At 39.2% G+C, this 27,786-nt stretch overlaps 1 protein-coding gene across 1 annotated transcript; it reads left to right on the forward strand.

Moving 5' to 3' along the window:
• The first annotated feature begins 956 nt into the window (after positions 1-956).
• Positions 957-27,544, forward strand: LOC124555803. The gene is made up of 6 exons (XM_047129863.1): positions 957-1,153; positions 1,470-1,702; positions 2,772-2,990; positions 19,576-19,761; positions 25,747-25,987; positions 26,724-27,544. The coding sequence occupies exons 1-6, from the start codon at positions 1,050-1,052 to the stop codon at positions 26,821-26,823; spliced, it is 1,083 nt and encodes a 360-aa protein (XP_046985819.1). The 5' UTR covers positions 957-1,049; the 3' UTR covers positions 26,824-27,544.
• The last annotated feature ends 242 nt before the right edge of the window (positions 27,545-27,786 follow it).

A 27,786-nucleotide genomic window follows, 5' to 3' on the forward strand; every position in this document is an offset into this window, starting at 1 on the left:
TTAATGTCAGTCATAGGTGAAGCAGATGACTCATCAGTTTACAAGTAGAAAGCTGGGGAAATACTATAAGTCTAAAAAGAGATTTCTTACGAAACACTCGTGTGACTCATGCGTATACAAAGTAGGGCAGCACGAATGTCACAGATTTGTTATTTGTTGAGCATCCATTTTATCATATACAATGATATAAGAGTTGTCGTGTTACATTATATGAGTTTGTAATTAAACTGTAAATTAATAACATAGGCCTACGGTGGTAAAACATATATAAATATATATCTCGTGCAGTGTATAGTAGAGAATAACAAAACAAACAATAATTAATTATTTATAGTGCATAGTATTTTCATACGTTTGTTTTTCAGGTATAACTTATCATTTTCATTGACCACTATTGTAGAGAATAATAGAACAAACACGGTGGTCACGTGGTCACGGAGGTGCCGAAAAATCTGAATTGGCAACGCTTGAAGGTAGTCGCAAACTATTCCGAGAAAGCCTAACAACGTTTCAAGAAGCAACTTAAAATGACAAATCTAGAAATATACCAGATCCCCTATATATCGCTCCCATAGTGTTCGCGAAGACAAGATTAGGGCAATTACAGTGCGATAACAGAGGCTTTTTGAACAGTCATTCTTCTCTCGCTACATAGGTGAATTGAACGGGGAGTGCCCTCTGCCATGAACTTCACAGTAATTTGCAGAGTATGGATGTGGAATTGTACATGTTTCATCTCCTGTTTCCCAATTGGGTTTCTATCGTCTCGCGTTTGAACGTGGCCCAGGACTTACTATCGAGAATGTAATGTATCGATAGTATTCGAGAGTTGTCGATTTCTAACAATGTGATTAGCTAGTATCCGATTATATCGATAATCCTATAAGTTCTTTGTTTAAGATTAATCACCCGCGTCTTAGTAAGTCCCGAAAAGAAATAATGGGTTGGGTGGTGGAGGGAAAGTGAGGGGAGGGAGGGAGAGGGACTCGATACATTTGTGCAGTTTTGTAACGTAATGAGTGTGTTGCATTTGAAGGGAATGATAATGCATGAAGAACGATGATTGGCATCAAATTGCATACCATAGGACCGAGAAGGTTACATTGTTGCGGGTATTAAGGAGGATGGATAAAGCTAGTAAAGCTTTGCGAAGGTACATTAGGCTCTTATATATCATTTCTTTGGTAGAGAATACATGAGAAACTCTGTGTTACACATTAGCAGTAATTAATTATAAATAACCAAGTCGTCACTATTTTGGTATGTTTTAATTTCTTCATTGCAAGTGCGTACCTCACATTTTAATTTCTTGTGCCTTGCAGTTTTGTTGGTGGTTAAATATCGAATTTATTTTGTAGTTCCGTTTGAATCGTCATTCATTTAGATAAGTGACCTAATGATGATTATAATTCTGTAGAGTTTCCATACTCTGCACCACAGAAGTAAGATAAAAATATACGATCTTATAGGAGCAGTGTTTGTATAAAATCAATGGGAATGGGCCATCGTGATCTGAATATGGTAATCTCAGAGCTTAAAGCCGTGCGATCTACAGCAAAAGCCTTTATTGTGGCGCAGAATACAGCTGTTATGGAATTGATGAAATGGGCATCTGGTGATGAAAATGAAGCAATAAAAAATACGTTCATTTATATAGCAGAACTGAATTCTTTGTGGACTGAAGTGCAGAAGGAATTTTCAGGTAACCTGTTTACATTTACTGTTCAGATTTACACATAAGAAACCATAAGTATGCAAGGTATTGGTTTTTCCTTTATCCTGTTTTTTGCATTTACAGATATCTTAGCTGTGGGGCTGCTTTTGGCTTGTAGTTGTTGCAGGGTAACTTGGTATCTTACAATTTAACAGTTTGCTTAATGCCTCTTATTTCCTGTAGTTGGATAGTTCATGATGGTGTATGAGAAAGTTAGTCATGAAAGACGAATCTTGGTCTCTCAGTATTTATTTATTGGTCCCCTGAATCATTCTTGTACAAGACATGCATATGATATATAAAAAAAAAAATCATTATGGTATGAGAAAAGTCATAGTATTGCTGTGGTTGATTTTATGAGGAAATGTAATGAAAACTACAATATATGATTTTTTTGTAAGTACACACAGAAATGTTATATTAATAGACTTTTTTAAATTTGGAGTGGAAGACTAGTCTGTATATCTGAGGTATTAATATTGTGATGGGCAGTTATGTTGGAAATTGTAAACTGATGTCAGTGCCTAGTGTCATTTGGTTATTGAAATTCTGTATATTTGTCCTTAGTTAAAAATGAGATATGGCCATGGAATAAACTGGTGTTCCCTTTTAAGTTTCATTCTTGCAGTCACTAAAATTTAAAGTTACACAAATATTCTTTGGATTGTAGTTGTCTGAACTTTTATAATGTGTGTTAATGCCCTGATTAGTAGAGCCAGTACTAGACCATGAATTGGGAATGAATTCAAACCTTTTGTCAGCTTGCTATGTAAAAAAAAAAAAAAAAAAAAAAAAACTGCTTAAGCATCATCTGGAGTAGATCCAACTATAATTATTGGTATATGAGATTCTGTTACACCTTGATCTCCACATGTACACATATGTGAATGTCTATTAGAACTGAATGCTTCCTCTATATCACTAACTTTTCCTCTCTTGTTGCAAGTCATGTATTAATTAACAGAATGGAACTACATACTGTTGATTATGAAAGTTGTATACTTTGAGTTTTTGTGTGATTTCACTTGTTAAGATTATATAATTTTCTTTTCACCAGAAAATCTGAAGGAGTTTAGCCATCAGTTTGAAATGATTCTGGAAGGTGAGCAGCACATGGATCAAGTTAGAAATCGGTTGAGTGTATGTGAGAATAAGGAGCAAAAAATTAGAAAGGAAATACAGAAATCAGCAAGAAAGAGCACAGCAGAAGAACTACAGCAGCTAGAAGCAAAGTTAGTGCAGGCTAAGCAATCAAAAGAACTTGCACAATATGAAGGTAATTTTGATTCTTCCTTTTCCTCGCTGGCTTTGTGTTGATTGTATTATTGGTTCATGACATTATTGTATTTTAATTATTTTTGTATGATTCTGACGTTGAAAAATGCATTGAAGTGAGAATGTGCCTATGTGTGCAAGTCGTCATCCAATGTCTAATGAGTTAGGACAGAGATATTTATTGGGTGTTGAGCTGGCATTATATTTTGTTCACTTCAAAGTACTTTTATATGAAACCAGCCTGAACTGCACCTCTCTTGCTAAATATTTATTACAGCACTTTCAAAGGTATATTAATTGTATATCACCAAATTTGCATTAGCCAGAAGCTGAGTTCAAATCCAATACAAGTCCTTTATGCTTTAGAAAATGCACAGTTTTATGTAACACAACTGGCAAATGCCAGCCGAGTTCCTTCTAGAATACAGCTGACTTCTCCATTCCATTCGACATCATAACAGAGACTATTTTTCAATCCCATGGACTAAATTGATGATGTAGTGTAGTAGGGAAACAATAACTTGCCAGATGAGCTCTGTAACATGACTATCTGAGATGAGCATACTATTTAAACTGTAAGTTAATATTGTAATCAGTCACTAGTTTTTCTAATAGGCTATATGCATATATTTCAGATTTAAGCAGTGTTTTTGTGAACTGATAGCATCACAGCTGTTTCCACTTCTCTGGCGTAGAGAGACATATTAAATTGATTCCTCGCCCAAGGGCTTGCTTTCCTCAAAATATTATAACTAAAAGAGGGAGGAATTGATGTAATGCATTTTAAAGTTTATAGACATAGCGTGTGACATAGACTTGGCTAGCTGAAGTTAAAATGAGAGCTGTTAGTCCCATCTGCTGTAAACAACGAAACTTTGTTTGAAGTGTTTGTGAGAATTTGTTTGATATAAAAATTGCAAACCAGTGCACATTTATTGTAGATGTGTGTGGAAATGTGAAAACCATGTCCAGATTAGTCAGTTTCATTGGTTTGTTGGTGGCTCAAAATGGCCATTGCTGTCAGTAAGGCATTAAATTCTTAGTTCTTGAAATTGGAAAATTGATGTAATTTATTCTACTCATATCACAAGTATTACTTTAGATAAATGAACTGAAGACATATAGCTATCATTCATAGAATGCACAGGCAAAAATTACAATATTGCAGTCTGTTGGGAAACACCTGAGAACATGCAGATAATTCCTAGCAGGGCCAAGATAGTCCTGCTGGTTATCTTATAAGAGTGGCCATCTACCTTTAGTGTTCAGAGTAAGAGAAAACATGTTTACTACTTCTGGAAAATAAAGCTATACTCTGCACATGAGCATGAATTCCTTGCTTATTCATGAGGACTATTTTCTATTTGTTCTCATCTCTTGACATCATAAATGACATTCACCTCATACTGTGTCTGTAGAGTGTGTGCATACAGTGACTGCAGTCACTCCTCTGTATACATCCTGTTTGACTACATTAGCATTACATAACATTAAGTTATTCCATTTCTGCCTTGGAATGGTTCAGAACACATGAAATGAGCCATGACTACCAAGTGGCAAATCGATACAAATTCAGAATGGCTGTACTGCAGCTTCAATACAGTCATTAGGAAACACAAGTTTGTAAACACTTGTGGACACGGTCCTGATAGCGTTGGCACATAGACACATTTCGCGAGAGACAGAAGTCTCTTCACTCCCCAATGGTTGAGACTGGCTGTGTCATGGTGAGTAGACAGCACAATGATGTTACCCTGACAGGAACTACCTGGAAGTTAGCAGGATCCAACCTCAAACAAAACTGGCCTCCGGTGATGCTGCTTCATGGGAGAGGTGAGACGGTGGTGCCTTGGAACTATAAGAGGCATGGCTTCTTCCTAGCATCTCATTGGCACCTTGTGATACCGTTTTTCTGTGCAGTATCTCTACAGTGGTTGATATTTCTTGTGCCGCTCTCGATACTCGATGACACTGCAAAACATATTAGCCAGTATTGAAAAATTAGTATGTTGACTAGCAATCGAGATATTTGACACCCCCCCCCCCCTCCAGCCGTCTCTCTCTCTCTCTCTCTGTCTTTCTTTCTTTCTTTCTCTTCATTGTTGGGCCTGTCAATGTTTCAGCATCTCTAGTACACAGTAAGCTATTGCCTTTACTCCTAAATTATTTACATTGTACCAGGACTTTGCAGTACTATGTTAGTTGAAAATCATTGGGACCACAAAAATTTTGTTTTGTGGCTTTAACTGGATTGCCATTCTCTTCCTATCAAATCAGTGTGTCTTATTTACAACATGTTGTGGTGCTGTATGTGCATCTCAATTTGTTGAATACCAGGCAAAATTAACTTGAAACACTTATAAAAGTAAGCTGGCACTCTTAACAGTAGAACAGCCAACTTATGAACACAATATATTAAGTGTCCGGTTTGGAAACAGTTTCATTGGAATAATTGTAGTAAGATGGCTTTATGGTGGGATCTAAATATCATATGGCTGAAGTGAGCAGTCTGGATCTAAAATGTGCTAGGGAATGGCTATTGTTATAGAGCACAGGAGTTTGGACACTGGTGCTGTTTGACCCAAAGCAACAGTTGTGATGGTCAGCTGTGTTATGAATAGCAGTCACAGTGCAGCAACTGGTGAAGCTTGGTGGCCAGATTGATATGGGTGATCCCCATGTTGGAACCAGTCAAAATAACCTACTTTCCTGGAGCTTGGACATATGGGGAAAAATGGTTGGCTTATTTTGATAAATATAAAACTGTTGCATCAATTGTCGGGGGACAAAAGTAATCTCATCTTGGCACTGATGATTTGGAAAATTTAAAATAAAATCTGTGTACTGTCTTTTACTGTATGTTAACTATGTCAATGTACATGGAAGTCAGTATTTTATGTAAGGACCTTCATTGCAATGTCAACATGCCAAAAACAGGAATCTGCAAATTTTGTTGACTTCTTTTGTGAATGACATCACAATGAAGTAACTCCTATTTGTTCAACATACACAGTTTTCAAAGATGACAGTACAAAAAAAAATTGCAATAAATGTTTAAATTTTCTTAGTCATTAGCGTTGACATTTTTTCCTATGACGAGGACATGAAATTTAGTGGATAATCTGTCTCAGTTACTTAAGGTAAACTCTAAATATTCCACACTTTGCTGAAACCATTACCATGTCTCCAAATTGCATTTTAATACTGCATGGCGACCAGTCTCCAGGTTGGTGGAAGTGACACAAGCAGGAATTTCACACAGTTAGTACACTGACATGACAAAAGTCATGGGATAGCAGTATGCTCATATACAGATGGCGGTAGTATCATGTACACAAGGTATAAAAGGGCAATGCATTGATGGAGCTGTCATTTGTATTCTGGTGATTCATGTGGAAAGATTTCCGACATGATTATGACCACACGACAAGAGTTAACAGGCTTTGAATGCGGAATGTAAGGTGGAGCTAGACAGGCGCACGGGACATTCCATTCTGAAAATTGTTGGGGAATTTAATGTCTTCATCACTAAAAGTCAACCTAACCTTCATGTAAGGCGTGACAGTGAGGACAAGCGTGAATCAAATATGGGTGAGCAGTGACAAATATTTCAGGAAATTCCATGTATAAATTCTCCACTGTCACAATCAGTATTGTCACAGAAATTAGATTAACCTGCTCGTGTACCAAGTAACCAATATTATTGAATGTGCCTAGCTCAAATAAGGTTTGAATGCCGGAACACAGTACTAACAAAACGGTTATGCCTCTAAATGTGTTTGTCAATAACTGGGACTGTGAATTGACCTTTTATTGGAACCAAGCATCCTTTGCTTGAGAATAAATAATTGTTGTGAGATTCCAACTTTTAAGGTGAGATAAGTTTGCCAGTTCATCAGTGAGCCAGATGGTCCCAAATCAAAATGAAACTTATCTTGTCAGACAAGTCTGTAGGAATTTTTGATATCTGCCAATTGCTGGATGCCACTGTATGTGTGTATGATGCACAACATTGTCCTGTTACAAATGAGGTGTTCAATGAATGATGTGTGGTTGACAAATACTGCTAACATCAAATTTCTGCCATCAAAAACACAAATTCAGCTTTTGGTTTACTATTATGGTGTGTGTGTGTGTGAGAGAGAGAGAGAGAGTGAGTGAGTGAGTGATTAAAAACTAGGGGTGGGATGGAAGGCATTTGCAGTATATGCTTGCGGAAATGGGGCTTATGAATGTACTTGTTGCCGGTGGTGTGTAAGACACCTGAGCTGTGCTGGAGGAGTATGACTTCTGAGGAAAAGGGGAGTGGTAGAAAGAGGTACCAGAGCTGTCTGTGGCATGATTACAATGCAGTCAGTCATTCAGTACAGAGACATATTAACTGCATTGAAGATGCCACGCCATACTGCTGTCTGAACTAACTCAGAACTTTGTGCTATTAACAAAACTTTAAATAATGATGGGTTTGGCTTGTTTAATTTCTGCAGTCCAACCTCTTTTATCAGGTCTAATTGTACACTGCAATCATGGATCAAGGAGTCTGTATGAGATTACCTATGACGAGGATGCTCATAAACAAATTCACAGTATCGATTTAATCAGTTCAGTTCTGCTCGCCAGTGTGAGCAGGATCGTGAGAGAGCTTTTGTAACTAAAGTAATGCAGCTGGTACTACACGGGTCCATTTGCTATATTATTTTTACTTGAAAATACAGCAAATGTACGGAATATTGGGTCTTACAGAGGGCACAGTCTATTGAGGAGACTGACGTTTCCTGAGAACACTAAGCAAAAACTCAACAGCTGAACTGTGAACTCTGTTACCTAATTTGGTGCAAAATGATTCAAAAGAGATTTTGGGTAAACTTCCCACTCATCAACACTCTCATTCTAAGAGAGAGAAACAGAGGTTTCTAATGACACTGAATGCGCTGCTGTGAGCTTAGACACCTGTTGCTTTATGTTTTCTTGGTGGTTTTGTAGAACTTCCAACAGTACATGTTCTATGGTGATATCAAATGGATTTGTTGCCTCGTCAGCAATTTTGTGATATTGTATGTGAAACTAAGTTTATTGTACACAAGACAAGACTCACTTGAATCAATGATAAATGCATACCAGCACTGATGACTGTAGAAAAGCCAAGTCGTTTACAGATTCTGCAGACAAATCTAGCCAAAATCAATGTCTGGCTTGTTAACAATTTCACAGCAATATTCACAGTAAGAATTGCTTTCTGGTTTCATCCAAATAGCTTTTGGTTGGTGTGAGCAGACTGGATCTGTGACCTTAGGCCACAATCATTATAGGATACTGTTTTACAGGTGATGCAATGTGTGACCCAAGATTTCTAGTAATGGCAGAAAGCGGTGTCACTGGTGGTGGCCTCAATTCTGTGACTGGTGAAGCTGAATGAGCATATCCATATTGCCACTGCCAGTATCAGATGCAGCCGCAACACAGTGTCCGTATTTGCTTCTTACAAACATTATTGTGGTATTTGTTTACTACCATAGTAGTAGGCCCCAGTACTATAACACCATTTCACCCTACAGCTCTTGAACATAAAAAACACACATCTGAGCTGATTTAATGAAAATGATAAATATTTTGATGATAGTTGTTCCACAACTATAAAGCTGATATACAGCACACATAAACAGAGATATGCCATCCTCAGCCAACCAGCAGTCTTAGATTTGTTAAATGTAGGACTTTCATGTAGGCTGTCTAAGCAGAACTTTTCAACTTCTGCAGCACGCGGTTCATTGTTTGATGTTTGCCTTCAGATTTTTGTAGTGTTTATAAAATGTTAGTGTTCTGCCCTATTTGATTTCCAAGTACTTTGAATTAGATCATTGCTTAACATTCATACTCATCTCTGTATCAGTGTAGTCTTTTCTTTTCTTCCTGTTTCATGCACAGAATCTGTATACTTGTGTCTTGTGAAGCTGTGTCCTAACTAGACATGCAGCACCACACAAAAATGCATGGTGCAGAGGAGCACAGAATCGCGTAGAATGGAACAGAGTTTTCGCAGGTGCCGATGACTCCATCCAACATAACATGCTGTGTCCTCCCTACCAAGGTGCCGATGACTCCATCCAACGTAACATGCTGTGTCCACCCTACCAAGAAACCTCAATCTAGCAACTTTGAGTGTACTGAGGGAAGCGTGTTGGGTCCCTTGCTGTTCATGTTGTATATTAATGACGTTGTGGACAAAATTAATAATAACCTGTCGTTTTACAGATGATAAAGTTATCTACAGTGAAATACAGTCTGAATGAAGCTGTACAAATGTTCAGTCAGATGTTGATAAGTGGTGCACAACATTGGTAACTTGCTTTACATGTCAAAAAATGTAACACTGTGCGCTTCACAAAATAACAAAGTAATTTATGAATATGAATACAGTTGGTATTTATAAACTCATGCAAATACTTGGGTGTAACATTAGTAGAGACATGAAGTAGGATGATTATGTAGGCTCAATTGTGAGTAAAGCAGGTAGCAGACTTTGGTTTATTTGTAGAATACTAGGAAAAAGTAATCGGTATACAAAGGAGATTGCTTACAAGTCATTCGTATGACCTGTGTGGGGCCCGTACCAAATAGGACTGGCGGGAGATATTGAATGTGTACAGAGAAGGGCAGCACAAATGGTTTCAAGTTTGTTTGACCCACTGAGAAGTTCCACTGAATGTTGAAAGAACTGAACTGGCAGACTCTTGAGTATAGACAGAACGTACCCTGAGAAAGTCTACAAGTTTCAAGAATTGGCTTTAAGAGATGACTAGGAACATACAACCACCCCTTACACATCACTTCCATAGGTATCATGAAGGTAAGATTCGATTAATTACAGCACACACAGAGGCATTTAAATAATCATTTTTCCTGCACTCCCCAAATGAATGGAATGAAAAAAGTTCTAATAACCGGTACAGTGGGGCATACCCTCTGCCATACAGTTCACTGTGATTCACAGAGTTTGGATGTAGATTAGAGGAGAAACTTATCAACAAAATTGGGAACCATGAAGTAGACAAAGTGAAGGACTTTTGCTGTCTTGAAAGTGACACATGATGGATTTAGCAAGGATGACATAAAAAGCAGATTAGCACAGACAAAGAAAACATTCCTGTCCAAAACAAGCCTACTAGTATCAAACATCGGCCTTAATTTGAGGAATACATTTCTGAGGTTGTATAACTGGAGCACAGCATTGTATGGGACTGAATCATGGACTGTGTGAAAACCAGAAAAGAAAAGAATTCAAGCATTTGAGATGTGGTGGTATAGAAGGATACTGAAAATTAAGTGGACTGATAAGAAATGAGAAGGTTCTCCACAGAACCAGTGAGGACAAAAATGTGGAAAACATTGAGAAGAAGAAGGGACAGGATGATGGGTCATGCATTAAGACATAAGGTAATAAACTCCATACTTCTACAGGGAGCTGTAGACACTAAAAACTGTAGTGGAAGACAGACATTAGAATATATCCAGCAAATAATTGAGGACATAGGATAAGGTTGCTACTCTTTAGGTGAAGGAGTCGACACAGGAGAGGAACTTGTGGTGGGCCGTATCAAACCAGTCAGAAGACGGATGACCCCAAATAAAAATGATGGAAAGTTTGGACATCTTTATCACATGTTGTCAGAAGACTTCAAACAGTTTGATTGAATCCATAAAATGTGCCTCCTGAAATCTGCAGTGCTGAGTTTTATATTCATGACAGAATGCTTGTGTACCATGGCTTACCATCAGTTCTCTTGGATATACTTTTTTTGTGTCACCTATAAAATTTAGTTCCTGTGACAGGATAAATCACGAAACCGACCAGCTCATTTATACAAAAGATGGCAATTTTAGATTCTAGATCACAGTTACATTCCATCATAGGTTGAAAGGGTTTATTTTTTAAATAAAATGATTTCACAAAAATGTGTTGGGCGTAGCAAATTATTATCCAGAATGAAGTGTACAACAGTATACATAATGTGGTTAAATTTTGTTTTCTACTAACAAAATTGTTTGGTATTCTAACATTATATACCTACTGAATTGAACATATTTTCTGACATTTTGCACTATGTCATTGAAAACTGCCATTTTTGCATGATGTATTGTGTTAAGGCGGGTTCACACATGCAACGAAAGTGTTGGCACAGCTAATGGCGTAATGCAGTTGCATTGCAGTTGGATGTGTGAACTCCCGGTTTTTGTGGCACAACTTAAAAGATGCAACTTTTGTCACGCCACAAAAATTTCGTCTTGGTTGTACTTTGTTGCACCACTTTCCTAACACCACTGCTCCCTGGCCACAGTGTTGTGAAACATGAGCATTCTGTCACAGTTATTGTGCAGTAATTGCTGCTGTACTCCATTCGATTTCAGTTCGTTTTTATTTTATTTCTGAAGAAAATGAAAACAATGGTTAGCAGGTACACTTTTGCATCTTCTAGAAATACTGGGACAGCAACCTGTGTTTGATTTTCTTCAGCTGTGTGTGTGTGTGTGTGTGTGTGTGTGTGTGTGTGTGTGTGTGTGTGTACAATATTTGGAAACCATTGACATATCCCACAAAGGAATAAATAAATAAAGTTAATATATGTAACCAAAAAAGTAAGTCATATAAACTTCATAATTTGTGAGACCAGTCATTGTATAAATTGTGGATTATATGCAGGAAATAGCTCCAGAGTGTGACTTGGCAGCTGTAAAACTAAAAATTATTTATTCTAAATGCCTATATCAATGAAAACAATCATCATCATCATCATTTAAGACTGATTATGCCTTTCAGCGTTCAGTCTGGAGCATAGCCCCCCTTATACAGTTCCTCCATGATCCCCTATTCAGTGCTAACATTGGTGCCTCTTCTGATGTTAAACCTATTACTTCAAAATCATTCTTAACTGAATCCAGGTACCTTCTCCTCGGTCTGCCCCGACTCCTCCTACCCTCTACTGCTGAATCCGTGAGTCTCTTGGGTAACCTTGCTTCTCCCATGCGTGTAACATGACCCCACCATCTAAGCCTGTTCGCTCTAACTGCTACATCTATACAGTTCATTCCCAGTTTTTCTTTGATTTCCTCATTGTGGACACCCTCCTGCCATTGTTCCCATCTACTAGTACCTACAATCATTCTAGCTACTTTCATATCCGTAACCTCAACCTTGTTGATAAGGTAACCTGAATCCACCCAGCTTCGCTCCCATACAACAAAGTTGGTCGAAAGATTGAATGGTGCACAGATAACTTAGTCTTGGTACTGACTTCCTTCTTGCAGAAGAGAGTAGATCGTAGCTGAGCACTCACTGTATTAGCTTTGCTACACCTCGCTTCCAGTTCTTTCACTATGTTGCCATCCTGTGAGAATATGCATCCTAAGTACTTGAAACCGTCCACCTGTTCTAACTTTGTTCCTCCTATTTGGCACTCAATCCGTTTATATTTCTTTCCCACTGACATTACTTTCGTTTTGGAGATGCTAATCTTCATACCATAGTCCTTACATTTCTGATCTAGCTCTGAAATATTACTTTGCAAACTTTCAATCGAATCTGCCATCAGAACTAAGTCATCCGCATATGCAAGACTGCTTATTTTGTGTTCACATATCTTAATCTCACCCAGCCAGTCTATTGTTTTCAACATATGATCCATAAATAATATGAACAACAGTGGAGACAGGTTGCAGCCTTGTCTTACCCCTGAAACTACTCTGAACCATGAACTCAATTTACCGTCAACTCTAACTGCTGCCTGATTATCCATGTAAAGACCTTTAATTGCTTGCAAAAGTTTGCCTCCTATTCCATAATCTTGTAGAACAGACAATAACTTCCTCCTAGGAACCCGGTCATATGCCTTTTCTAGATCTATAAAGCATAGATACAATTCCCTGTTCCACTCATAACACTTCTTCATTATTTGACGTAAGCTAAAGATCTGGTCCTGAAAACCTCTAAGAGGCCTAAACCCACACTGATTTTCATCCAATTGGTCCTCAACTAAGACTCGCACTTTCCTTTCAACAATACCTGAGAAGATTTTACCCACAACGCTGATTAAAGAGATACCTCTATAGTTGTTACAATCTTTTCTGTTTCCATGTTTAAAGATTGGTGTGGTTGGTTGGTTGGTTTGGGGAAGGAGACCAGACAGCGTGGTCATCGGTCTCATCGGATTAGGGAAGGATGGGGAAGGAAGTCGGCCGTGCCCTTTCAGAGGAACCATCCCGGCATTTGCCTGGAGTGATTTAGGGAAATCACGGAAAACCTAAATCAGGATGGCCGGACGCGGGATTGAACCGTCGTCCTCTCGAATGCGAGTCCAGTGTCTAACCGATTGGTGTGATTACTGCTTTTGTCCAGTCTGATGGAACCTGTCCCGACTCCCAGGCCATTTCAATTATCCTGTGTAGCCATTTAAGACCTGACATTCCACTGTATTTGATGAGTTCCGACTAAATTTCATCCACCCCAGCCGCTTTATTGCACTGCAATCTATTGACCATTTTTTTCCACTTCCTCAAATGTGATCCTATTTCCATCATCATTCCTATCCCATTCTACCTCGAAATCTGAAACATTACTGATCGCATTTTCACCTACATTGAGCAACTCTTCAAAATATTCCCTCCATCTGCCCAAGGCATCCACAGGATTCACCAGCAGTTTTCCTGACTTGTCCAAAATACTTGTCATTTCCTTCTTACCTCCCTTTCGAAGACTGCTAATTACACTCCAGAATGGTTTTCCAGCAGCTTGACGCATAGTCTCCAACCTGTTTCCAAAGTCTTCCCACGATTTCTTCTTGGATGCTGCAATTATCTGTTTGGCTTTTTTTCTTTCTTCAACATAACTTTCTCTGTCTACCTGGGTTCTGGTTTGTAGCCATTTTCGATACGCCTTCTTTTTCCTTTTACAGGCTGCCTTGACTGTATCATTCCACCAAGCTGTTTGCTTCATCCTACTTTTACACACTACTGTTCCAAGACATTCTTTAGCCACTTCTAGTACTGTGTCCCTGTACCTTGTCCATTCCTTTTCCAATGACTGTAATTGACTACATTCAACTAACTGGTACCTTTCTGAGATCGCTGTTATGTACTTGTGCCTGATTTCCTTATCCTGAAGTTTCTCCACTCTTATCCTCCTACATATGGACCTGACCTCCTGCACTTTCGGCCTCACAATCCCAATTTCACTGCAGATTAAATAATGATCAGTGTCATCAAAGAATCCCCTGAATACACATGTTGTCCCTCACAGCCTTCCTGAATTCCTGATCTGTTATTATATAGTCAATGACAGATCTGGTTCCCCTGCCTTCCCAAGTATACCGGTGAATGTTCTTATGTTTAAAAAAGGAGTTTGTGATTACTAAGCCCATACTGGCACAGAAATCCAAGAGTTGTTTCCTGTTCCTGTTGGCCTCCATATCCTCTCCAAATTTACCCATAACCTTTTCATACCCTTCTGTTCGATTTCCAATCCTGGCATTAAAATCACCCATGAGCAGAACACTGTCCTTGTCCTTTACTCTAACAACTACATCACTGAGTGCCTCATAAAAACTATCCATCTTATCTTGATCTGTCCCTTCACAATGCGAATATACTGACACAATCCTAATTTTCTTGCTAGACACTGTCAAATCTATCCACATCAGTCATTCGTTTACATACCTTATTGTAACTACGCTGGGTCCCATTTCTTTCCTGATGTAAAGCCCTACACTCAATTGTGCTATTCCTGCTTTGACTCCTGACAGGTAGACCTTGTATTCTTCCACTTTCTCTTCTTTCTCACCCCTTACCCGAATGTCACTAACAGCTAAAACGTCCAGCCCCATCTTACTTGCAGCCTCTGCCAGCTCTACCTTCTTCCCAGAGTAGCCCCCATTGATATTAATAGCTCCCCATCTCATTACCATTTGTTTGCCAAGTCGTATCTTTGGAGTCCCTGGTTTGTCAGTTAGAGGTGGGACTCCGTCACCTCCAAAGGTCCGAGGCATTTTGCTCTGATTGTTGCCAGCATCATATTTAAAGTACCAGGGAAACAGGTTGCTAGCCTTACTTGCCCAGTCTCAAATCTTGGAAGAGTGACATGTCTGCAAATGATATTTATATACCAGCTGTTGGTTAGTTTGCCATTGCAGAGAGAATTTTTGCCTCTGAGTTGTATTTATTTTACAAATATGTTTGTTTCACTTGATTTATCCCTATGCAGAATCTCTTTTCACATCCAGCATTTGCGTTTCGTCTTCCTTGTATTCAACTCTTATCACAGCTCTATCGCCATAACCTGCACTTAACTTTTATACCTGCCCATCTGGTTTCAATTGATACCATGTTCAAAGCTATGCAATTACCTAGAATTTGTGGCCTCCTGTGGGAACAGTAGCTCACGATGCCACTACAGCAAACCACAAGCTGTGGTGCCACGTTAGATGTATGCGTGAACCTGGCTTTATTGTTTAAATGAAATTTTTATGTGTCTAGATGCAGCTTGTGGTGTTTAGTGACAATTGACATTTCATCTGCTACTTGGGACTCAATCACTGGAAGTAATGTAGAGAGATGGAAATCCTTACATGTCAGCAGTTAAAGAAGGCAGGGAAGTGAGTGTGACAGAAATGAGAGTGTGGTCTGGCATTGGCAGCCAGAGACAGTGATCATGCGTGTAAGAGCTGCATTTGCGTTAATATGTGTGTTTGTGTGTGTGTGTGTGTGTGTGTGTGTGTGTGTTATGTATTTCAGATGAATGCCTTCTGGCTGAAAGCTAACGTGTTTAGTAGTCTCTTCATTGTGCCTGTCTGTGACTCAATATCTCTGCTACATGATGAGTAGCAATCCATCCTTTTCATAATATTGTCATTATTCCATCCTGAATAGAGTGTGAAGGGAGTTTCATGAACAGTCATGCATTAACAGGGTGTATATGCTCCGGGACAACTGGGAAATCCAGGAAAAACCCAGGAATTTTTTATCTGGAAGAAAATGAGGAAAAATCTGGAAATTTTCTAGAATTCCAGGAATTTTTCATTGTTTTAGTCTTTAGTTAAATCTTTAATTTTGACTGGTAGGAACTGATGAACACCAAAATGTGTCAAGGGCTTTAGGGCAAAGACTATAGAATACTTCGTAGCAGCAAACTGCTTCCGATGAGCATGACATCACAGCTGTTTACATCAAGTTTGCTTTGAGCAGTTGCCAGCGAGCGCATGCGCAGTTGAGTTGAATATGAGCAGTGCCTTCTCCCACTTCTGGCTACTTGAAGTTTGGCTGCAGCAGTAGCAAGAAGCAGTCATGCTACATAGTAAAATTTTTATGGTGCGCCCAAGCTGCCAGATTCGCACATACGCAGAACGGTCTGGATTTAGTGGGGACGGGGATAATCACCCATGTTTACCTTTATTGATTTCGCTGTTTCCTTATGTCCTATTTCCTCTTTGTTTACAGTTCACAAGTCAAATGAAACCAAAACAGTTTTCTGTGGCTGGGAGCTATCAAGTGAATTAAAATACATTCACATAATTACTGAAGACTGTTATTAGTTCCAGTTTTCTGATTTACTTTTATTTCCACGACTTTGCAGGCAAGCATTAATCACCTTGCACAACAGTGGAGTTATTTTTGTCGGTCTGCTAAATAAATGTGGCTTTTGTTAATCTTTTCCACAGATGCAGTCAATTTATAAGAAATAAAGTGTTTCATTCCGCAATATTGGCTAGTTTCAACTGTTCACTGAATTTCAAGTGCACATTTTCATCTTCTGGCATGTATGGCATTATGCCATAATATACACTCCTGGAAATTGAAATAAGAACACCGTGAATTCATTGTCCCAGGAAGGGGAAACTTTATTGACACATTCCTGGGGTCAGATACATCACATGATCACACTGACAGAACCACAGGCACATAGACACAGGCAACAGAGCATGCACAATGTCGGCACTAGTACAGTGTATATCCACCTTTCGCAGCAATGCAGGCTGCTATTCTCCCATGGAGACGATCGTAGAGATGCTGGATGTAGTCCTGTGGAACGGCTTGCCATGCCATTTCCACCTGGCGCCTCAGTTGGACCAGCGTTCGTGCTGGACGTGCAGACCGCGTGAGACGACGCTTCATCCAGTCCCAAACATGCTCAATGGGGGACAGATCCGGAGATCTTGCTGGCCAGGGTAGTTGACTTACACCTTCTAGAGCACATTGGGTGGCACGGGATACATGCGGACGTGCATTGTCCTGTTGGAACAGCAAGTTCCCTTGCCGCTCTAGGAATGGTAGAATGATGGGTTCGATGACGGTTTGGATGTACCGTGCACTATTCAGTGTCCCCTCGACGATCACCAGTGGTGTACGGCCAGTGTAGGAGATCGCTCCCCACACCATGATGCCGGGTGTTGGCCCTGTGTGCCTCGGTCGTATGCAGTCCTGATTGTGGCGCTCACCTGCACGGCGCCAAACACGCATACGACCATCATTGGCACCAAGGCAGAAGCGACTCTCATCGCTGAAGACGACACGTCTCCATTCGTCCCTCCATTCACGCCTGTCGCGACACCACTGGAGGCGGGCTGCACGATGTTGGGGCGTGAGCGGAAGACGGCCTAACGGTGTGCGGGACCGTAGCCCAGCTTCATGGAGACGGTTGCGAATGGTCCTCGCCGATACCCCAGGAGCAACAGTGTCCCTAATTTGCTGGGAAGTGGCGGTGCGGTCCCCTACGGCACTGTGTAGGATCCTACGGTCTTGGCGTGCATCCGTGCGTCGCTGCGGTCCGGTCCCAGGTCGACGGGCACGTGCACCTTCCGCCGACCACTGGTGACAACATCGATGTACTGTGGAGACCTCACGCCCCACGTGTTGAGCAATTCGGCGGTACGTCCACCCGGCCTCCCGCATGCCCACTATACGCCCTCGCTCAAAGTCCGTCAACTGCACATACGGTTCACGTCCACGCTGTCGCGGCATGCTACCAGTGTTAAAGACTGCGATGGAGCTCCGTATGCCACTGCAAACTGGCTGACACTGATGGCGGCGGTGCACAAATGCTGCGCAGCTAGCGCCATTCGAAGGCCAACACCGCAGTTCCTGGTGTGTCCGCTGTGCCGTGCGTGTGATCATTGCTTGTACAGCCCTCTCGCAGTGTCCGGAGCAAGTATGGTGGGTCTGACACACCGGTGTCAATGTGTTCTTTTTTCCATTTCCAGGAGTGTAGAATCAAACATGAGACAATACAGTTCTGCTTTTTTCTTTTATGATATCATGTAAGATGCCTTAATTTGTATGAACATACGGGCTTCCTACGTCATTGTAGCTGCCTACGTGCAGTAATACCTGTTTTCTGGTACTCTTTGGCAGCTGCTGAAATGAACGCATGTCTAAGCAGCCGCGAGAAAATATTGTGAATGGTTCTTCGAAAAGTGTTATTTTCAAAAGAAATTTTCTTTTACGCAGTATGAACTATTTTACATGTGGGAATGTGCAATGAATTTCTATAATCACTGTGCGTTTGACTCTCATTTAGAACTTAAAACTTTCATGACTAGCCACTTAGAATAATCTCGAACCCAGAAGACCAGACATTAGTGTCATTGTTTAAAATTTTGCTGCACATTTGTGTATTGTATCTTAAAGTGTAAAACACGCTAAAAAGACCAATGTTACACATGAAAGCTCAACTTTTCTTGTGGCATATTAATCTTCAAGACCAGCATTATATGTGAAAGCTGAGCTTTTCTTGTAGCAACACTATGTACATTAATTTAAACCATTAACTTTTCCTATTTGTGTGTTCATGCTACTTAACAGTGATGCTATTGGCTGACTACATCACGTGTCCTATGCTCTGAATATCTGCTGTGATTGGCTGATGAGATCACGTGTCATGAGCTATGATTGACTTATGATAGCACATTGAGATCTCTGTTTCAGTGCCATGGAAACTAACATGCTGTGTTTGGTGGAATTCAAATTTATACTTTCGTAATACGAAAATATGCAGTTTATCGTAATATGAAAGTATGCAGCGTACATGTTGCTGCACATCAAAGATCTTACCAAAATGTGTTTCTCTTCCCTGACATAGCTCAACAACTAGCCATACTAACCATAATAATAGTGGTGTGCAGATGAAGTTACTTATGTGTTAGCAGTATTATTTGTATTCAGTAACATTAGAGCTTTTTCAGAATATTGTTGATTTTGTGCATTCAGCAGTTATAGTGTTTTATTTTGGATGGTGCTGGCATGTTATTCATCTCAGTTCATATCCTTCCAGAAAATCTTCATTTGTATGCAGTACAATCTGTAAATATGTGGGATGATTTTTGGGTCAGTCCAAACACCACAGTAGTCAGTGTTTGAAGCACCTTGTAGTGGCTCTTAGCAATGTTTTAATATAGTTGATTTGCTAAAAATAGTTTTTGATAGTATCAGAAGTTGCAGAATAAATGTGTGGAAGAAGCAAAGTATCATGTTAAATTTAGTTTTAAGCCTGTAATTGCATAATGCAGACATGGTGCATTTCACGTAGTGATATAATTCTATTTCAGCAATGGAGTGCATGAAAGAGAAAGAAGCAGTCAAGCTTATTAGAATAAAAGAAGGCATGCTGAAGCTGTCAGAATCATATTTAGAATTGGCTCACAAATGTCATGTAATATTTGAGGCCCAGCGTGATGTTGCCTCAGAAATTCCAGATGTGCAGGACCAAAATATTCATGAAATCACATATACCGGTAAGTAAATACTTCTTAAGTATCATGGAGAAACCACGTTTAGACTTATAGCTGAATTTAAGATAAAGTAACAGGGACATAAATTAACAGAAATTGTCATTACTTTTAAAGTTTGTGTAACCTGACAATTCCTGAATGAAAAATGTGAAAGGTTACTCTCCTGTGACAGAGGAACATGATACAGTAGTTAACCCTCGATCGGGTGTGCCTGTGTATAAAGTGCACCAATCACAAGTAACATTGTACCATTGTTGTTTTACAATGTGAGCCTATACAGATTTCTTAATTATTACTTCAGCGAACACAGTAATAAGTTGTGCTGTCATATGTCCAGATGAGCAGTAATAATATATAATAAACAGTGAGCTAGGTGAGAAAAAAATTACAATCTGTGTAAGAAAATAACCCAGATTCTGAGCTAGTAGCACAATCCCACAATGAGGGAGATATCTATGAGATAATTAGTAATAAAATAAGCGAATGGTAGGAATCCGATGCAACTGCGCTGTTTAATGTTTCGAATGGGTCCTTACTGTGGGGTAACATGTGTGCAGCAACAGAGTGATACAGTGAAAGGTTTATTTTATTATTGTTTAATTAAACAGTGACTTAGCTCATATAATGCCAGTTTATTTTATCATTGTTTTATTAAACTAAGATTAAACACTAATTTTGTTCTTACACGTTTACCTTGGTAACATAAAGACAGCTATTCTTTACATGTGTTCAAAGTGTGCCACATGCCCGCTCGTGTTATGAAAAATGGTGTGCCTGCTCGAGGGCTAAGTGGGATTCAGTCCTCATCTGACTATCGTGATTTATGTTTTTCGTTTCTCCTTTAAACTCTTGAAAGTGTGTGCCATAATAGACACAACCTGTTTCCTTTCCAGTTCTTGCCTATTCTAAACTTGTGCACCATATGTAATAACCTTGACATGTCAATACGTATGGTGATGCACACCAATTACAGTACAGTAATTTAATGGTATGTGCACAGATTTTTATTTCATTAGTTGTAATACAAACTGTACATTAGAAAAATAGAGAACTTTTCAGCTCTGTTCAGTGCACCTCTTTATTGCTTGGAACTCCCTGTTTGCAGTGTGTGTGCTACTCTTATCATTCCTGTGGTTGTGTGCCATTTGACATTTGTTTCTTATTGGCTCTTAGGGTAAAGCAGATTGAGGACTCCTTATTTGATTCCTGGGTAAGTAAATGATGTCCAGACATACTGATCACAGACGAATGTTTTGTTTTGAAAGCTGAAGGAATAAAAGATGTTGTCTATGTGTGTGTTTGAACTATTTAACTGTTTATATGTTGTATAATATAAAAGATTTTTGCAATGTAATACTGAAAACTGTATCAATATACAGAAAAATACTTCCAACTCATAGTTCGGCTCTGACAGTGTATGAACCACCAAAACTCCGATAGCAATCTACTGTTTGCTCTTGGGCACTATTTCGACAAAATTTGGGAACAGCAGATGCAATTCTCACAGGCAGATTTTCAATTCCATGAATTGCCTTGAAATTCTAATGACACACTATGTCATGTGTGAATTCTGTTAACTGCTTTGAAATAATGTGTGTTGTCATAGAAGCTGTTCAAAAAATTCAAATCTCCTAGTGACACAGTGTGTCACATGTGAATGCTTTGTGTTCCTTTTCCTTCTTGGTGCAGGTGTTGTATAAATCTGAATGCGGGCTTTTCAGCAGATGACAAAGTGCCACGGCGTGTGAGATTCTTGTGTACTATGTGTACAGGCAGTCGAATCAAGGCATCTTCTTAGCAACATATGGCAGATCCTTTGGCACTAATGATGGGAATTACATGGTGTGGAATGTACTGCACAATACGCTGAAAGTATTACGAAGTCATTGTGATCCATAAGTTTTCTACTTCCATCCACAACTAACGGAAATGATTTGAAACTGAATCTAAGATGCACACACCACACTCAGTGGCATTCCATATGTGCTCAGTATGTTTGAGATCGGGTGATATGAGGAGGAGGACATGTTGCTGTTATAACGTCAAGTTGAACACATATATTTCAAACGACATGACACATATAAGTCACAGAGCAAGTTGATTAGCAAGACGTGAACACGGTAACATTCAAATGAGCACTGAGTCCAAGTCTAGCGGCCGCTGGCTGGCTGGCCGCTTAGGTGGCGCGGCTGCTGCATGGCTGGCAGACAGCGCCGCATGTAGAGGACGCGCGTAATTGCGCGGTGGCACTTTGAATGATCGGCGAGTCACAACAGTTGCGGTCTTCAGTCTGAAGACTGGTGTGATGCTACTCTCCTGTGCAAGCCTCTTCAGCTTCAAATAACTACTGCAACTTATATCCTTCTGAATTTGCTTACTGTAGTCATCTCTTGGACTTCCTCTATGATTCCCCTCCCCCCCTCCACCCCCGCTTTCCCTTCACTATTAAAGTGGTGATCCCTTGATGTCTCAGAATGTGTCCTATCAACCACTCCCTTCTTCTAGTCAGGTTGTGCCACAGATGGCATTTTTCCCAAATCCTGTTCAGTACCTCATCATTAGTTACATGATCTATCCATCTAATCTTCAGCACTCTTCTGTAGCATCACATTTCAAAAGCTTCTATTCTCTTCTTGTTTAAACTGTTCATTGTCCATATTTCACTTCCATACATGGCTACACTCCATACAAATATTTTCAGAAAAGACTTCCTAACACTGACATCTATATTCAGTGCTAACAAATCCCTCTTCTACTGAAACACTTTTCTTGCCGCAGTCAGTCTACATTTTATATCCTCTCTACTTCAGCCATGATCAGTTATTTTGCTACCCAAATAGCAAAACTCATCAACTATGTTAAGTTTCTTGTTTCTTAATCTAATTCCCACAGCATCACCTGATTTAATTCAACTACATTCCATCATCGTTGTTTTTCTTTCATTCATGTTCATCTTCCTTTCAAGACAGTGTCCATTCTATCCACCTGCTATTCCAAGTCCTTAGCTGTCTCTGACAGAATTACAGTGTCATTGATAAACCTAAAAGTTTTTATTTCTTCTTCCAGAACTTTAATTCCTGCTCCAAATTTTTCTTTGGCTTTCTCTACTGCTTGCTTGATGTACAGATTGAATAAGATCGAGGATAGGCTACAACCATGTCTCACTCCCTTTGCAACCACTGCTTCCCTTTCATGCCCCTCAGCTATTATTACTGTTGTCTGATTTCTGTACTAGCTGTAAATAGCCTTTCACTCCTTGAATTTTACTCCTGCTACATTCAGAATTTCAAAGAGTGTATTTCAGTCAACAATTGTCAAAAGCTCCCTCTAAGTTTACAGATGCTATAAATATAGGTTTGCCTTTCCTTAATCTGTTTTCTAAGATAAGTCATAGTGCCAGTATTGCCTCAAGTGTTCCTACATTCTCTGGAATCCAAACTGATTTTCCCTAAGGAGAGCTTCTACCAGTTTTTCCATTCTTCTGTGAAGAATCCATGTTAATATTTTGCAACCATGATTTATTAAACTGATAGTTCGGTTGCTTTCACTCCTATCAACAACTGCTTTCTTTGGAATTGGAATTGTTACATTCTTTGTGAAGTCTGTTTCATACATCTTGTGCACCAGATGGAATTGTTTTGTCATGACTGGCTCTCCCAAAGATATCAGTAGTTCAGATAGAATGTTATCTACTCCAGAGGCTGTTTTGACTGAGGTCTTTTAGTGCTCTGTCAAATTCATCTCGGAGTATCCATCATATCTTTATCTACTTCCTCTTCCCACTCTATAATACTGTCTTCAAGTTCATTGCCCTAGCATAATCGCTCTACACATTTCCTTCCACCTTCCAGCTTTCCCTTGTTTGCTTAGGACTGGTTTTACATCTGAGCTCTTGGTACTCCTACAGCTGCTTCTCTTGTCTCCAAAGGCCTCTTTAATTTTCCTGTTGGTCGTATTTATCTTTCCTGTAGTGAAATGTGCTGCTAAATCTTTACATTTGTCCTCCAGCCATTCCTGCTTAATCATTTTGCACTTCTTGTCAGCACATAACCACTTCCATACCTGAGGAGTTTTCCTCAAATCATCCTGTCAAAATTCAGGAATGATAATGTGGTGCATTGTTTGTCTGTAATTACAGGTTGACTGCAGGGTGCTTTAAGTGAACAAACAGATGCACTTGTTCAGACAGTAGGTTCCTGCACCACTCTCCAATGAGAGACACATAAGGGGCCCCAATTCATCCCTTGCATGCAACATCCACAAGAGAATATCTCTACCACCTGCTGCAATAGTGATTTGCTACACTGTGGCTTGTCTGTCTGCTGTTACGCTCTGTAACTGTCATCAGTGACCTATCATCAGCACATTGTTTGTGGCAGTTGACTTTAGCAGAGATGTTTTACCCAAACCAAGGTAACCGTGCTACACACTTGACACATTAGCACATAAAAATCCTAGTGGCTGCCCAACATTGAATGGGAGTCCCCCTTGTGTCAAGTATCCACAATCTGGCCACATTCAAATTCACTGATATTAGGTGTCTTGACTCCTCTGTGGCTGACTGTCAAGTCAGTGGCTAAAATGAGGTCTGACAACATCCCAGTCGTGGGACACACAGAACTCTTTTTCATATAAATTGACAACAGGAACACTGCATAACCAACACAGCAATTATCTGTAGTTTGTTCACAATGAGTTTATTTATCAAGCCTGCTTTTGGTTTTCTGTGGTTTAAGTAATTAATTCCATGTAAATTGTGAGATGATCCCCCTAGATCAAAGTCAACCTCACTGTTGCATGCTTTAACTTCTCACAGAAAAGGCTGTAATGATAACTTGATTTATATATTAGGTTATGTAGCAGTTTGTCAGTCATGTTTAAATTAGAGACCAGTATAGTACCGAGCGAGGTGGCGCAGTGGTTAGCACACTGGACTCACATTCGGAAGGACGACGGTTCAATCCCGTGTCCGGCCATCCTGATTTAGGTTTTCCGTGATTTCCCTAAATCGCTCCAGGCAAATGCCGGGATGGTTCCTTTGAAAGGGCACGGCCGACTTCCTTCCCCATCCTTCCCTAACCCTATGAGACCGATAACCTCGCTGTTTGGTCTCTTCCCCCAAACAACCAACCAACCAGTATAGTGAGTGAATACGGTCAGCCTCATATTTTTAATACTGAAAGCAGTCTGAGTATGATTATGCCATTATTGATCTGTAGCACAAGGAGAGAGGGAACGGAGAGGTGTTAATGAGCAGTAGGCGTCACATTGAAATTTTTTTCGTATTTGTGTAATGTTTTATAGAGTATATCTCCACTTTTGACTTGAAATTAATTTCTTTGTCCTTGATTCATAGTGTGATGTACTTTTTCTGAGTATTATTAGTCATAAACTGTTACTATGAACAGAAGTCAAGTTTGTGCCATTCCATCATTGCATTGGTATAAAGGAGCAGCAACTCAATATATTTATTATGTATTTAGGTTTCCATCACAGTTGTTATGTTGACCTGGAGTATGAACAAGTCTTTTGAATGTGCCATTGGAATTATGCTACAGTCAAACCACATTTGTTATGTTGACCTGATGTATGACCAAGTCTTTTGAATGTTTCATTGGAATTGTTACAGTCAAACATTATATACATGCAGGTAATGATTTGAAAATGACTACAAATGTTTGAAACTAGTCAGCATTAAAAATTAATCTGCAAATGTGACAGGAACATAAATAAACAATAAAAGAAGTCTAGTTGTTTCTATTTGTTTCTTTCTTTCTCGAATGTTGTTTACTTTGTTTACTCAGTTCGTTTTGTGCAGTTAATAGTTTTTATTGGCTGAATTTATTATGTGTTCGGCAAATGTTTTTTAGTCATTTGTGAGAAACTGTGCACATTACACACAGTAATTTTAACATTTTGGTAGAGCTAACTGTGTGTATTATCATCAGCGAACACAACCAGAATTAAAATGTGTAACTTCTCTGATAGGTAATGAAGCAGCAAGGCAATCTGTGACAAGAGCAAAGGAACAAGTGCAGCGATACCAAAGACGTTCTTATCATTTACTGCCTCGTGCTCCACCATTGATGGATGATTGTGGTCCACCTCCTCCATACTCACCAGTCCTTTCACAGGAAGTGCACAGGCATTCACATGGCTCAGATCGTACTAACCTGCATAATAGATCACATACTGGTGGTTATCCAGACAGAAGACTGACTGATCAACGGTGAGGTATTTTAATAAAAGGCTCTGAATTTTTTATGGTGACTCTGTTATAAGAGCTAATTTTCAAAGTGCAGTTGTTGTAATATTGAATAGTCATGGTTATGTTAAAAGCCCCAAATAAGTTTAACTAAAACAAGAACATACCAATAAGGTAATAATTATTCATAAGACTGATAGCTCTCACTATTTACAAAGCACTTATTTTAGCATGTTGTCAGACACATCCCACAAATCTGTGCAGTTCGTTAATTATTTCATATCCTCCATGTGTCACAAATTTTTTTCATTTTCTTTAAATCTGCGTGGGTCGGACTTGACAGCTTTTATTGTATCTCAGATGGGAAACATTGTGTCTTTGAGAGTATCCACACCATTTAGTTAGCTGGAGGAGTAATGTAGTTATTTCATTGAACTAAAAATCTTCAACTTCGAGAAAGTTAAGTAATGTATGTGAAATATTATGAAGATAACCAGTACCATGAAGTTGAGGTACTGAGTGGTGGATAGGCACATAAACAAGAACTAGAACTTTCTATTTAGTTTACAAGCAGTAAACACACACGCACACACTCTGTCTTTTGGAAGCTAAGCTACCATGTTCCAATTCCTGTTTATGCGCCTGTCTACCGCTAAACACCCCCAATTTATGGTGAGTGGTTACATATTACATTTGAATTTTGTGGATATAAAGTTCGTAAATGTAACCACAATGTTATTTTCTATTTTCTCTGTAACAGGTATTCTGTTGGTTCATTGAGTGGTACAGATGTGCGATGGAACCAGAACTATGAAGAGGAGTTGGCTGGAGCTGTCAGCAGATTCAGAATTGGAGAATGATCTGTTAAAACTTTTTAATGTGTTATCTTGTAAATGGCTTGTATTTTATAACATAAGCCTCCATTAAGTGACAGAAGAAGGGAATTTTCTACTGTGTGTGGAAGACGTATTTGAAAACTCAAAATAAAGTTTCAGAAGAGTGGCTTTTGTGATTATAGGCTCAGTATACTGGTATACTAAATGTTATATGCACAAATTGCCCACTATATGTATTGCTGAGCACAGGGAGGATCAGTTTCTTCATGTTGGCAGTGTGTGAGGTGGTATAATGGTTTGCTAATTCCTTGGAAGCTTTACTATCTTTGCATTAAAGTGTGAACAGAATGAAATTCTGCAGCACAGATTGGTGATATGACAGGCATGTGTAAATGTAGTATGGCACAACTTCTTTTGCACTATGACAGTGGTAGTGCTAATCATACTGATTATTCACTTATAAAAATGTATTTGAAAGCTTAGGTTCTTACAGGAGACAGACTGAATACAATACCTTTGTTTACACATGACAAATCCATTTTCTCAATCAATATCTATCTGTTTTGCCAAATATGTGTTACTCCTGTAGAGTAAAGATAAGACAGAAATAATTATTAATCAGATTTTTGATGTTGGATAAGGTCCAGTCCATGTGGCATTATAGTAATATTGATTGTATGCATATGTTGCTTGAACAGTGAATGTAACGTACCACACTTCTAATTAAATACCCCGAGAAAAATTATCTTTGTTATCATTTCAGGAAACAGGCAATATTTCTGAGAGAAATTGACCTTATGTAATGTAACGTAATATTTTACTACTTTATCTAAAAGAATCATCAACTTGTTATACAACAGCATTGATAATTGTAATTAGCATTTATTGGTGGAGTTAACAGACCAGTAATCTCATATTATCAAATGAGATGGTGCAGTAGTGATATGTTGTACTGTATTAATTTGTCAACTGTCAGTAACATTCTGT

The sequence above is a fragment of the Schistocerca americana genome, chromosome X (genome assembly GCF_021461395.2).
Source record: "Schistocerca americana isolate TAMUIC-IGC-003095 chromosome X, iqSchAmer2.1, whole genome shotgun sequence".
Classification (NCBI taxonomy): Eukaryota; Metazoa; Arthropoda; class Insecta; order Orthoptera; family Acrididae; genus Schistocerca; species Schistocerca americana.

Coding starts and splice junctions, on each gene's coding strand:
- LOC124555803 (XM_047129863.1), top strand. CDS start 1,050: ATGAAGAACGATGATTGGCATCAAATTGCATACCATAGGACCGAGAAG. Junction 1,703..2,771: donor AGTGCAGAAGGAATTTTCAG/GTAACCTGTTTA, acceptor TCTTTTCACCAG/AAAATCTGAAGGAGTTTAGC. Junction 2,991..19,575: donor AGAACTTGCACAATATGAAG/GTAATTTTGATT, acceptor ATTCTATTTCAG/CAATGGAGTGCATGAAAGAG.